Source organism: Schistocerca nitens, chromosome 1 (assembly GCF_023898315.1).
Source record: "Schistocerca nitens isolate TAMUIC-IGC-003100 chromosome 1, iqSchNite1.1, whole genome shotgun sequence".
Lineage (NCBI taxonomy): Eukaryota > Metazoa > Arthropoda > Insecta > Orthoptera > Acrididae > Schistocerca > Schistocerca nitens.
The window spans coordinates 709,441,867-709,455,919 of NC_064614.1; the positions used below are offsets into that span (position 1 = coordinate 709,441,867).

The 14,053-nt window shown below is 43.4% G+C and overlaps 1 protein-coding gene across 1 annotated transcript in view; it reads left to right on the forward strand.

Moving 5' to 3' along the window:
• Positions 1-14,053, forward strand: part of LOC126259850 (high-affinity choline transporter 1) — a 357,917-nt gene that overhangs the window by 270,826 nt on the left and 73,038 nt on the right. Inside the window, exon 6 of the mRNA XM_049956909.1 lies at positions 988-1,136. Within this exon, the coding sequence (XP_049812866.1) occupies positions 988-1,136 (149 nt within the window). The remainder of the gene's footprint in view (positions 1-987; positions 1,137-14,053) is intronic.

Genomic DNA, 14,053 nt, shown 5'->3' on the forward strand with positions numbered 1-14,053 from the left:
CAAGCCCGTCGGCGTTTAACTTCTGTGATTTGACGATTAGTGTTACTATTGCGGCAAGGCCTTTGATAAAGAAAAATTACGAGACCTATTGACTGGAGCGAACATTCCAGTGAGTAATGGACTGAGAGTAAGCGAAAGAAGGACGAAAGTAGTAAGGAGTTACCGAAATGACATAACATGAAAGTTGGTGACCAAGTAGTAGACGAAGTGAAGGAGTTCTGCTCTGGTGGAAGCAAAGTATCGGATCACAAAAGAGAATCGAAGCGTTCGAGATGTGATGCTATAAAATAATGTATAAAATTAGGTGAAGGATAAGCTAAGGAGTGAGGAGATTCTCTGTAGAATAGGCGAGGAAGTGGAATACATGGAAGAAACTGACAGGAATGTGGGGAGGGTTGAAAGGACATGCATTAAGACATCAACGAGTAACCTCCACGGTGTTGAAGGGAGCTGTAGAGGATAAAAAATGTAGCGGAAGCAAATAATGGAGATTTTGGGTGTAAGTGCTACTCGGAGATGACAAGGTTCGCACACGGGCACAAGAGGGGAATTCGTGGCGGGTTGCCCCAAACCAGTGAGTACACTAATGGAGTGATGAAAAAACTTGGCTCATGTTCTCCTTTTGTAAGATAGTTTGCTATAGACTTCACAGTATCCTTGTTTAAGTTTTTTCGACTCTTTTTTCGATATCGAGGAAATTCGTCTTCTTGTGGAGGCTTGTTGTTGAGGTTACCTGTGACTAAGTTAGAACTCCCAGGAATCATTATACACTACATTAAGGCGGTTGGAGCATCAATAATCTAGTCAATATTCCCTACGAGTTCCTGGGAATGTTTTCAAAACAGCAGGAGTCTACAAACACCCCGATGGCATCTCATTTCCCCTTATTCTCATTCGTTCCCTTTTGAATTCGAGAGGCACAATTTACTTCGACTTCCATGTAGTAAAACGACATGTTAAATAACAAGAGACCTTTTCCATTGACAGGAGCTACGCTTAGCGTCATCATCGACATGGACCACCGCACCAGCGTCATCCTGAGCTCCTGCATCGCCGTCTTCTACACGCTCTTCGGGGGCCTCTACAGCGTCGCCTACACAGACGTCATACAGCTCTTCTGCATCTTCATCGGCCTTGTAAGTACTGTTTTAAGGTTTCGCCGCGAATTAAAATGACCCTAAAACAAGAGCCAGTAATTCCTGGCCAGAGGAAACGTAGAAACACTATAACACAGTGTTATTCATTTCTGTCTCTGGTCTTTCGGATCTAAAATACATACAGAAAATGAACATATATTGGTGGATAGATCATCTCCGCAAGTTATTACCTCACATTACAGGAAATCAGTATGGACAACTTTTGTGAAGCGACAGACGGCAATACGCGCCGGCAATTACTTGCAGCCATTTCATTGGGTTTCCTATCTGCAGATGCGAACTAATTCGACGAGGCAATGTGGAGCGGGTGATTTGCCTGCATTTATGATACACCTGTCCTCTAGTGCAACTACGACATGGTGCGATTACGAATCGGAACTGGAGACATGCTCTATTCACAGATATGTGTCATTTTACTGTACGTCTTCTAGTTTTTGCTCAGCCGTCTTCTGAAACCCAGGAGGCACTTAAATAACATTCTATAGCTGCGCTGAAGGATTTGCAATTTGCCACATTCCCTTAAGAACGATTGTAGTTTGAGCTGTTGTAGAACATCTTAGACACATTAGTAGGAGTGAAAGAAAACCTGTCTCTGCTCCTGTACTCTGTGACCATTCTGACAGGTTCAAAGAGCAGCAACAGCACAAGGAGCTTTCTGCTGTAGATGAATGTCCACGTTGAACCCATGACCTCTCCAAGTTTCTGAAATAATTGAAGAGTGGCTGAAGTCGTGAACAATCGGTCTCTCTGTAAAGTTTTTTGATTGAATATTTTAAAATTGCTTCCTAATAGTGTTACTCCTTATCGATTCTTGACTGGAAATACCTACCTCACTGCCGTATTTTGTTTTTCTGTCCTTTCTCGTACCAATATTAATAAGTAAGTCTTGTCTATTACGAACGTTTTAGAACACTACAACTTTTAAAACTGAAGGTAATTTGTAATGAATTAGCTACAACCACTCCTTTTTACAGTCGTTATTTATACATGTCGAAATTTCAAGATATCAGCCTTCCCATTTTTAGATGTATGCATTTATTTAAGTGCGGTGAATATTGTTTCTTTACTAACGGCGTTGCAGAGTTCCGTAACGGAACATTTTAAGACAGTTATTGTAAAACGTCATAAGTATGAAGACAACGTTCACGACGCATAAAAAATGTAAACTTCTGAAGATGGGTTGAATATAAATTGAATGCAGTCCTCAAAGAAGAGCGTTTTGAAGTATAATTTAATGGTGCGGCATGTCGAGAAAGGTGTGCATACATATCACTGCGTTACCCCATAAACATTAACGTCGTGGAAGCTATAGTTATGATTTTGTGCTCTAGGAGCGCTGCAGTCGCGTATGTGACGAGGCGGACCGCGAGCTTCCGGAAGTATGTCAGCCAGGCCCGTAGGTCATCGAAAATTGCCCATGGCTGAGATATACCGTCCCCAAGGTTATTCAGTTTCCTCAGGTGTGGAGTCGAGACGAAGGCTTGGATCAGACGTTTCGCCAATTTTGTGACGATTGTAGGATTTCCCTGATGAGCTACTCACCATAGGCTCTGGCTCGGAAGGCGTAAGTATGTGGAGTGCAACTGTGGATTTTTTTTGGCAGGGAAAAATTCTGAATCTCTATACAAGCGCTGCGCTGAACGTAGCTGGATCACAGATCAGATAGAGACAAAAACAATATTGAGACAGCGTTAAGATAGCTGCACCGGTTTGTTTTGGGTTCTCTAGAGTTGTCACATTGCAGCGCAGGGATTATAATGTGTAGCAGAACTGCAGATGCCTACATGAAAAAAGTAATTTCATTTTTTCGGGGAGGTAAATAAAACTTAATGAATACTCCTTGACTGCTAGAGTATTTGGGATCCTCATGGGAACGGGTATAGAAAGCATTTAAAAACCGGCTGTTAAAGCTGTAATCGGCTAGTTCGCCCAGTATGCTAATGTAACGATGGTTCCCCGAAAACATTTGTTTTATAGACGCAGCTCTATTTGCAGTACGCTAATGCGTAAAAATCGCTATTTGACACAAATCGTAAAACGATTCTACTGCCTCCTCCATTGGATATTTCGTGTGAGGATCACAATATTAAGGTAAGAGAGATCTAAACACATCCCGAGTGTTATCGTAAAGGGAGTGGATAACAGTGGTAGAAGGCATCTAAGCCTTGAACTGTGGCCTGCAAACTAAATACGAGGGCGCTCTAAAAAGCAACGCCTGTGTGTTTTTACTGTGAAAATCTCAAAGCTTTTTAAACAAAACAAACTTTATTAATGTTCTACATATTTATTCGTCATGTCTACATATTTATTTCTCACCCTGGTCATCCTGGCAACGAATATATTTCCGTCATCGAGAGAGCAGTTTGTTGACACCGTCACTATAGAATGTTTGACTCTGTTGATGGAGCCACAACCTCACCTCTGCTTGCATCAATCACTTCATCACTTATCAGAGTGAAGTCCTCGAACCTGTCCTTTAAGTGTTGGAAACAGATGAAGAGCGGATGGGACCAAGCTGGGACCGTATGGAGGATGATCGATGACAGTGAATACAAGGTATCGGATTGTTGCAGATGTTGCTGCGCTCGCGTGTGATCCGGCGTTGTCATGCTGAAGGATAGGGTGCTCCATGTTTGGACGAACTCTTCGAATTAGAAACTTTATTACAGCACACTATTTATCACGCACCAGCATAGTTACGTTACTCACGGCCATCTTACACGTTAGAGATGCTATGTACACAGAGAGTGTGACCAATGTTCTTTAGACCATAGATAATATGAACAGATGGCCGCCATTTTTTTGCCGAATTCTTGAAGATAATACTGTCGCCTATTGACTATTGCAAGACGGATCTGACACTCAACTTATAGCAGAAATTCTAACTTGTTATTTAGTATACAGCTGCTTCACATTTAACGTGGAGTAAATTCAAATGAGACATGCTGCAGTGTATTGGCGATTTATTGCAACGTCCCGGAAAAAAACTGATATCTGTCAGGAGGAAAAGAGTTTCACTTGTATTATTTCAGACGCTCTGAAGCGATTTCAGAGTTTCCTGCTTGAATATTCGTTGTTGTTAGCGGCCTCTAAGTTTAATAAATCTTAGATGAGATCTTTGCGGATCTGGGAACTGTTACTTACCCCGTAAATTTCCAGGAGACATACTAATGTAATGATATTTAGAAACGCAAAAGAATGAAAGCCTGGTAAAGCAATGTCACTGCAACTGATTTTCGAAGAAGGAATTTCTGTTACGGATACTCGCATTTTCATGCGTAAGTAATTAAACATAAAATGCCACAATGAGGTTTTCACTCTGAAAACTTCCTTGCAGATTAAAATTGTGTGCCGGACCGAGATTCGAACTCAGGACCTTTGCCTCTCGCGGACAGCGTGAATCGAGTAACCGGCACCATTGTTTACGTTCTTAAATGCTACTGAGTGAGATACGAGAGGTATGCGGAATGACTTGCGGATACTAATGCTCAGAAGTTTTCGAAGTTGATGTTTTTCTTGCAAAGGCAATAAATCTGTGAACGTTATACGCAACAGACTGAAACAGTTTTCCAAAAACCTTCAAAACAATAATCCATCTTCAGAAATCACTGCGAGCATACGAACAGAGAGACACTTGAGGCAAAAAGATAGCGTCGCAGCTCATCAGCTAATCACGTGCAATTTCATCTGTGGACATTCTCTCTCTGTATATATAGACTCCATTACACGCTACAATTTGGTACCCCATAGCGGCAGAACGCTGCAAATATGAGACATGAAGAATGAAGATGAAGAATGTTAACAACGTCCGTTTTATTTAAAAAGCCTTAACAGTTCTCATTTAAGAAACTTCAGATGCATTACTTTTCAGTCCGCCTGCGTTGTAAATTAAATCTGTATACATCTGTAACTACAAAGACGATCCTTTTTGTCCTTGTTTTTCTTTTACTGTTTTCTGATGGCCATACACCCAAATCAGTCATTGTTCCTTACCCGATATTCGTAATGTCATGAATTACTTAGTTTAAACGGCAAGTGAAGTGACAGACAAAAAATAGTACTAGGTGTCGCACGCCAATCTAACAATGGTGTAGGACATGTGGACTGGCGTTTCTTTCGCAGTAGGAATTGTTTTGTGAATGCAGCAGGGCAAATAAACGTGGCAGTTGTTAGCAAATCTGGAACAAATAGGTATCTCGATATCTGTTAGTATATTAGCTTAGTGAATATGCGTGCCATGCGATACGCCACCCAGGACCATGCATGTAATTACAGTATATACATAGATAAAAGTAGACAATGTTATTTGACTTTATAAATGACTGTATATCGTTTCACCCTCTTGAATTCTGTCATGCATTATTTATTTACGACATGTTCTACTCCTCCAGAATATCTGTAGGTAAGAAATGTATTGCCTCACAAGCAAGAGATAAACATCGGTACTGTTCAGTTATATTTCACAGATCCTGTGAAAGAATTCACTATGTTCAGGTGATTACGTTGTGAGCCAGCAAAATGATGAACTTATTTACTGGGATTACAGTTCGAAGCCATGCTGAACCATACCGATTTCCTTTATTTCCCATTGTCAATGATGAGAACTTACACGGTTCTCAAAATAAAAAAAAAAAAAAAAAAAACCACGAACCAAATATACGTACGTTTTGTACCTACACTTTCTTTCCATCATGAATATTACTGCACCAAGGTACGTCATACCTAAAAGTTTCATGTGCTTAATGAAATGTCAATCATACTTTAACTATGTATTTATTTTTACTTTACTTTGCGTTTCCACATATTTCTGACTATAAATCGGTTGATTCCATACCCGCTACTGATTTGTTGGTAAAGGAGGCTAACGTAACAGCTTTTGTGAGTTCATTAACTATGCGGACAGCTATTTCACATGTGGGCACGTAGTTGCCGACGGTATATTGCACGGCATCTCGTGTAACTTCCATTCTGAGCTTTTTGGCTACGGCTCGATGGAGACCTTCATCCTCCAATACAACTGAAGTGAAATTTAATTATGGGAATAAGCTTATTAACTCATAAACTGAAAAGTTGTCTAGTTTTACTATTTTTATGATATTAGTGATGAATTTAGGATTATTGGGAATAAATATTCAAATGTTGTAATTAGTAGAGTAAATGTTATAATCAGTGGAGCATGTACTGTAATTTACAAGTTTAATTTACGAACTCAACGTTTAAATGTACATAAAGATGCCAGTAAGAGATATTTTGGAGAACAAGGCTTAATGTAGAAGTCTAAGATTACATTTAGTACCGAATTTCAAGAGATGTTGCATGCATTTGAATCTAGAGGAATTAAACACTAATTCGAAACTAATATACTAGATCACATACACAATTTTCAAATCCGATTTTCATTTATCGCAACTGACCATCCATCAACGCGCTTGAAAATATACGCACAGAGATCTCAACACAAGTGATCACACCCTTTAAAACAGAATGAATTTGTGTATATCTGATATGTATCCGCCAAACCCCGGTTATGAACATTAGACATGACGATAATCAGTATGCGAGTGTTTACTTTTTATTGGAATATTCAAAATCACGTCTTTCACCTCATATAATTATTTCAACAACATTATTGTTTTTTTAAACACATGCATTTTTGATCACATATCCGTCACCATTATATATAAATTAACCGAATAATAGTAATCTGCCGAAATATATATGTATCTAACAACGAATTTCAAAGCCGAATCTTTAGTTTCATCTTACAGTCTCCGAAAGTCATGAGCTTGTATTTCGTTCCTTTCTCGGGAAGTAACGGCGTTATCTATGTTTTTAGATATATTTGTGCCTGTGCTGGATTCTTTCATGTTTTCTCCTCTATCCAAGATATAATCAATTTTTCACGAGAAAAGTTCAGGCTTTCACTGTAATAGGGTAGAAAAGCAGATGCTATAGATGCCATTTACGGCAGTCGTATCGCTTGTCATTACCAAGCAACGCTCTTGGCCGACACAGTTATTGGAAATTGCGATTGCGGTTCGCAAATCAATTTCGAGAAGCTTCCATAGTCGTTTAGAGAGCTGGTTCAGCTTCTGTGCCTGTCAGGCGGAAGCCATTAACGTGATGGGAATGTTCGCCACACAGTCTCTGTAAGCTGTTGGCCCAATTTTTTTAATAGCATTGGAACGTTGTCACTATATCACCCTTACGGTTGAAGTATTTGCGAATAGTCACTTTAGCTACCCACTAAGTGCTACCACACGAAAAGTAAACGACTAATGTTGCAAGTAGAACACAAAATATGCGATAATCAAGAGCACGGACAAAATGTTCAGATGTGTGTGAATTTCTAAGGGACCAAACTGCTGAGGTCATCGGTCCCTAGACTACTTAAACTAACTTATGCTAAGAACAACACACACACCCATGCCCGAGGGAGGACTCGAACCTCAGGCGAGAGGTGCCACACAATCAAGGACATTGCACCTAAAACCGCGCGGCCACTCCGCGCGGCCAGCACGGACAACAGAAAAATAATAATAAAATGTTCTCCGCCTCCACGCTAGAGGTGTTGACATGCGATTGCAATAACTTTCAGTGTAAAGTACTTTTAATGCTTTTAAATAGTGCGCCTAACTCAAGAATGGCAACAAACTTGATATCGGTGTTCATAGTTTGAGTAGTTCCTTGTCAACATTCTAAACCTCCAATACTCGGCGTATTTTGTAAAGTTCTTATTTTGACAACTTCTTTTTGTTACATGTAGCATTTTTCACTTTTATAAATTTATTAGATTTCTGACTAAAGTGAAGAACATTAACTCCCTCTTTCCTTTCCTCGCAATGGATCCCATATGTAACCCTACTGGTGCTATGCTGCTCTCGGTGGCCAGGTGGAGCAGACGTTGGTTCTGTCATTACTTATACACTTTCTACCGATCAAACTAATTTATTTATTCTACACCAACAGACGGGCGGGACAATAATTATTACGTACTGTCGACACTGAAACTGTCGAACTACACTCCTGGAAATTGAAATAAGAACACCGTGAATTCATTGTCCCAGGAAGGGGAAACTTTATTGACACATTCCTGGGGTCAGATACATCACATGATCACACTGACAGAACCACAGGCACATAGACACAGGCAACAGAGCATGCACAATGTCGGCACTAGTACAGTGTATATCCACCTTTCGCAGCAATGCCGGCTGCTATTCTCCCATGGAGACGATCGTAGAGATGCTGGATGTAGTCCTGTGGAACGGCTTGCCATGCCATTTCCACCTGGCGCCTCAGTTGGACCAGCGTTCGTGCCGGACGTGCAGACCGCGTGAGACGACGCTTCATCCAGTCCCAAACATGCTCAATGGGGGACAGATCCGGAGATCTTGCTGGCCAGGGTAGTTGACTTACACCTTCTAGAGCACGTTGGGTGGCACGGGATACACGCGGACGTGCATTGTCCTGTTGGAACAGCAAGTTCCCTTGCCGGTCTAGGAATGGTAGAACGATGGGTTCGATGACGGTTTGGATGTACCGTGCACTATTCAGTGTCCCCTCGACGATCACCAGTGGTGTACGGCCAGTGTAGGAGATCGCTCCCCACACCATGATGCCGGGTGTTGGCCCTGTGTGCCTCGGTCGTATGCAGTCCTGATTGTGGCGCTCACCTGCACGGCGCCAAACACGCATACGACCATCATTGGCACCAAGGCAGAAGCGACTCTCATCGCTGAAGACGACACGTCTCCATTCGTCCCTCCATTTACGCCTGTCGCGACACCACTGGAGGCGGGCTGCACGATGTTGGGGCGTGAGCGGAAGACGGCCTAACGGTGTGCGGGACCGTAGCCCAGCTTCATGGAGACGGTTGCGAATGGTCCTCGCCGATACCCCAGGAGCAACAGTGTCCCTAATTTGCTGGGAAGTGGCGGTGCGGTCCCCTACGGCACTGCGTAGGATCCTACGGTCTTGGCGTGCATCCGTGCGTCGCTGCGGTCCGGTCCCAGGTCGACGGGCACGTGCACCTTCCGCCGACCACTGGCGACAACATCGATGTACTGTGGAGACCTCACGCCCCACGTGTTGAGCAATTCGGCGGTACGTCCACCCGGCGTCCCGCATGCCCACTATACGCCCTCGCTCAAAGTCCGTCAACTGCACATACGGTTCACGTCCACGCTGTCGCGGCATGCTACCGGTGTTAAAGACTGCGATGGAGCTCCGTATGCCACGGCAAACTGGCTGACACTGACGGCGGCGGTGCACAAATGCTGCGCAGCTAGCGCCATTCGACGGCCAACACCGCGGTTCCTGGTGTGTCCGCTGTGCCGTGCGTGTGATCATTGCTTGTACAGCCCTCTCGCAGTGTCCGGAGCAAGTATGGTTGGTCTGACACACCGGTGTCAATGTGTTCTTTTTTCCATTTCCAGGAGTGTATATCATTACATCATCAAAATGACATACAATACTCTTCCCCTGACTTCACTGCTGCCAACGTACATTTCGCATGAGAGCCACGAAGATAAGATGAGCGTAATCAGTGCTCGTACGGAGGATATAGGAAGTTCAAGGAAGCTAAGGCGAAATGGCTGCATGAAAAATGTGAAGACATCGAAAAAGAAGTGATTGTCGGAGGAACTGGCACAGCATCTACAAGAGTCAAAATAACCGTCGGTGAAATTAAAACCTAGGATGGTAATATTAAGAGTGCTATGGGGATCTCACTGTTAAATGCAGAGGAGAGAGCGGATAGATGGAAACAGAACATTGAAGGCCTCTATGAGGGGAAGATTTGTCTGATGTGATAGAAGAAGAAACAGAAGTGGTTTTAGAAGAGATAGGGGATCCAGTATTAGAATCAGATTACAAAAGAGCTTTGAAAGACTTAAGATCAAAGAAGGCAAAAAGGATAGATAGCGTTCCATTAGAATTTCTAAAGTCACTGGGGGAAGTGGCAACAAAACAACTATTCACGTTCGTGTGTAGAATGTATGAGGCTACTGGTGTACCATCTCGCTTTCGGAAGGAAAAACGTCATCCACACAATTCCGAAGACTGGAAGAGCCGACAAGTGCGAGAATTATTGCACAGTGAGTTTAACAGCTTACGCATCCAAGTTGCTGAGAAAAATAATATACAGAATAACTGAAAACAAAATTGTGGGTCTGTTAGATGAAAATCAGTTTGGATTTAGAAAAGATGAAGGCGCTAGAGACACAGTTATGATGTTGTGGTTGATAATGAAAGCAAGACTGGAGATAAATCAAGGCACGTTACTGGGTTTTGGCGGCCTAGAACAACTGTTTGACAATGTGAAATGGTGCAAGCTGTTCAAAAATTCTGGAAAAAATGGGAGTAAGCTGTAGGAAACGACGATTTGATGTGTCGGCAGCTGGGCCAACACCTTGTAGATAGAGGTGGCTTAGAAAGCACGCTAGACTAACGCAGACGGGCGTGAAGTACTGGAACAGGATACGTAATTAATGCTATGAAGAAAAGAACGGAGCTTCTCATATACTTATCTTTAATGTCTTCTTGTACATCTCTATGGTGAACACAAGTGAGACTCTAATTACAATCACTGTAAGGCTAATGGCGCCTTGCTAGTTCGTAGCCATTAACTTAGCTGAAGGCTATTCTGTCTCTCGGCTAATGAGAGAGAAAGGCTTCGTACGTCTAGTCGCTAGCTCTGTCGTCCGTACAACTGGGGCTGAGTTCGAGTCAGTCTCTCGGGACCTGCCTTGTGGTGGCGCTAGGTTTGCGATCACACAGTGGCGACACGCGGGTCCGACATGTACTACAGGACCGCGGCCGATTTAAGCTACCACCTAGGACGTGTGGTGTCTGGCTGTGACACCACACGATTAATATAAAATATGTACAAAAACGAAGAGAGAACGCTGTAAATGGAGGACCAAGAACGAACTGTCGGATTAGAAAGGGTGTAAGACAGGGATGTAGTCTTTCGTCCCTACTGTTCAATCTATACATTGAAGAACAGTGATGGAAATAAAAGAAAAGTTTAAGAGCGGAATTAAAATCCAAGGTGGAAGGATATCAATGATAAGTTTGCTGGTGACAAGGCTATCCTCATTGAAAGTGAGGAATTACAGGACTTGTTGAATGAGTATGTCTAATGAGTACAGAATATGGATTGAGAGTAAATCGAAGAAAGACAAAAGTAATGAGAAGCAGCAGAAATGAGAACAACGATAAACTTAACTTCAAGATTGATGGTCACGAAGTAGATGTGAAGCTAAGCAAATCTGCTACGTAGGCAGCAAAATAACCCATGACGGACGGGGCAAGGAGGACATAAAAAGCAGACTAGCACTGGCAAAAATGGCGTTCCTGCACAAGAGAAGTCAAGCAATATCAAACATAGGCCTTAATTTGAGGAAGAAATTTCTGAGAACGCACGTTTGTAGCGCGGCACTGTCTGGTGCTGAAACATGGACTGAGGGAAAACCGGAACAGAAGAGAATCTAAGCATTTGAGGTGTGGTGCTACAGAAGAATGTTGAAACTATGGACTGATAAGGTAAGGAATGAAGAGGTTGTCCGGGGAATCGGCGAGGAAAGGAATATATGGAAAACTTTGACAAGAAGAAGAGACAGGTTGCTAGGACATTTGCTAAGACATCAGGGAATAACTTCCGTGATATTAGAGGGATTTACCGAGGGTAAAAACTGTGGAAGAAGACAGAGATCGGAATACATCCAGCAAATAGTTGAGGACGTAGGTTGCGAATGCTACTCTGAGATGCGCAGGAGACGAATGCGTGGAAAGCCATATCAAACCAATGAGAAGACTGATGACTCAAAGGGGAAAAAAAGGCGGTTGCATATAGTCAGCCGGCTTTTCTTCGCTCTGTTTTCGAGCGGAACAGGAAAGGAAATGACTAGTAGTGAATACGGTGGCTTGCGAGTGTGTATGTAAATGTAGATGTTTCGAGCAGCCGTTCATCTGGATGACGACGATTGACCTGTAACGTAATTCATCCCATCAGGTATCATGGTCCCGCTGACCTTCGGTCCCATATCGATTATCCCGTGCCCACTACAGTAGTAACAGACGATGTTGTTAGGTCAACATGCAGTTACGTACGTGTGGTCTGCGGAGTTCTGTGTTCACCAAACTGGGCTGAACGCTGTGCTTCGAAGCACTTGTGCCTCCACCTGCACTGCGCTCTGGCGTCAGATGTGGCACAGATAACCGCCTGTTCTGCTTTACAGCGCGGGGAAGCATCTGAACCCCACGTTCTGTGGTGAGCCGTGGACGTCCAACAACTCGTCGCCTAGATGGGGTTCCACCGTCCTACAACTGCTTTCCCAAGATGTTCACGATAGTTGCTCGCGAACAGCAGACCAGCTGCGCAGTTTCCGAAATGCTTCTTCCCAGTTACCACGCCGTAACAATCTGCTCTTTGTCAAAGTACATTACGTCATTCGATTTCCGCATTTGCGGGCCGCATCGTCGTTAGAATGATTCTCCATTCGTCCCTATTTCGCTTATTTACTTTCCTTCCGGCGTCACGTGACCGCAGCGTCAGATGGGCGGCATTGAGCCCCAGGGTGGGCGTTGGTCGTGATGTTTTGGCTCATCAGTGTACAAAGTAGTATCAAAGGTGAGAGAAGTGATAAGTGAAGATCTTAGGACCGTTGAACTCGAACACTGACACTTACCCACAATTATACAAAGCTAAGCGACGCATCATACGCAAAGGACTCTTTTATTGTAGTACAACATCTCTGTGAATGATCTCTGATCACAGTATCTCGCTGATGTACTGAGTATGGATGCATGTCGTTGTCCTCAATCTCACTTTGAACCCATTTCAAAGCTGTGCTCATTTTTATTCTACTAAAATGATAACTATTGTGTAAGGGCCAGCCAAATGAAAACCGAACACCCGCCACAAGGGGACCACACGCTGTACAACATTTATCCCTCTGGGAGACGAGACGATCAATTCCTGTTTCGTAGGGCGTGGTCGGCCGCTGACGTATCCACAGCCGCACCCACTCTTTACTTCCTCATCGGACTGAAACCGACGTTCACGCATGGATTTCTTCAGGTCACCGAAGATATAAGAAAACAAGCAGTGAAAGACGAAAGATCCGTGCCACACGAAGGATGTTGCAGTGTTTCCCAATCAAATCACTGAAACGGGGCCTGTGTCCTATTGTCAGTGTGGGGGCGGACGTATCGTGCAACAGGATGATTTTTCTGCTCGTTGATTTCCTCGAGCATGGAACCCCAATCAATGCGCAGCGCCATGAAGGCACTCTACAGAAACTGAGACGCACCGTAAAGTCAAAACGTCCAGGAATGCTGAATGCTGTCGAACGGAATCATCCTGTTGCATGATAACGTCCGCCCCCACACTGCCAAGTATTCGGTTGGGATACACAGGAACATCCTCCGTACAACCCGAATGTTGGATCTTTTACCATCTTAGTTTCACATCTTAGGTGACCTGAAGAAAGACAGACACGGAAGTCGGTTTGAGTGGGTGCCGTTGTGGATTCATCGGTGGCTGACCGCGTTCTGCGAAACAGGAATTGATCGTCTCGTCTACCAGTCAGATAAATGTTTTAACGCTTGTAGTGATTACTTTTCCATGGAACCGCTTCAGTGTCTTATTGCAGTGAGTGTTCGGTTTTCATTTGACTGCCTCTCATATACTGACATGATTTTTATCACTAAACTTACGCTTCAGTTCTAGGCAGCTTTGGGTTTTCTCTAGCACAAAATTTACATTTCCGAGGAGTAGGTTTTGAAAGTCCATCCGGCCACTATCATTCAGATTTTCCGTTGTTTCTCTAAATCACTTCAAGCCAATGACGGGATAGTTCCTTCAAGCAGTCCATGGTCCATTACTTGCC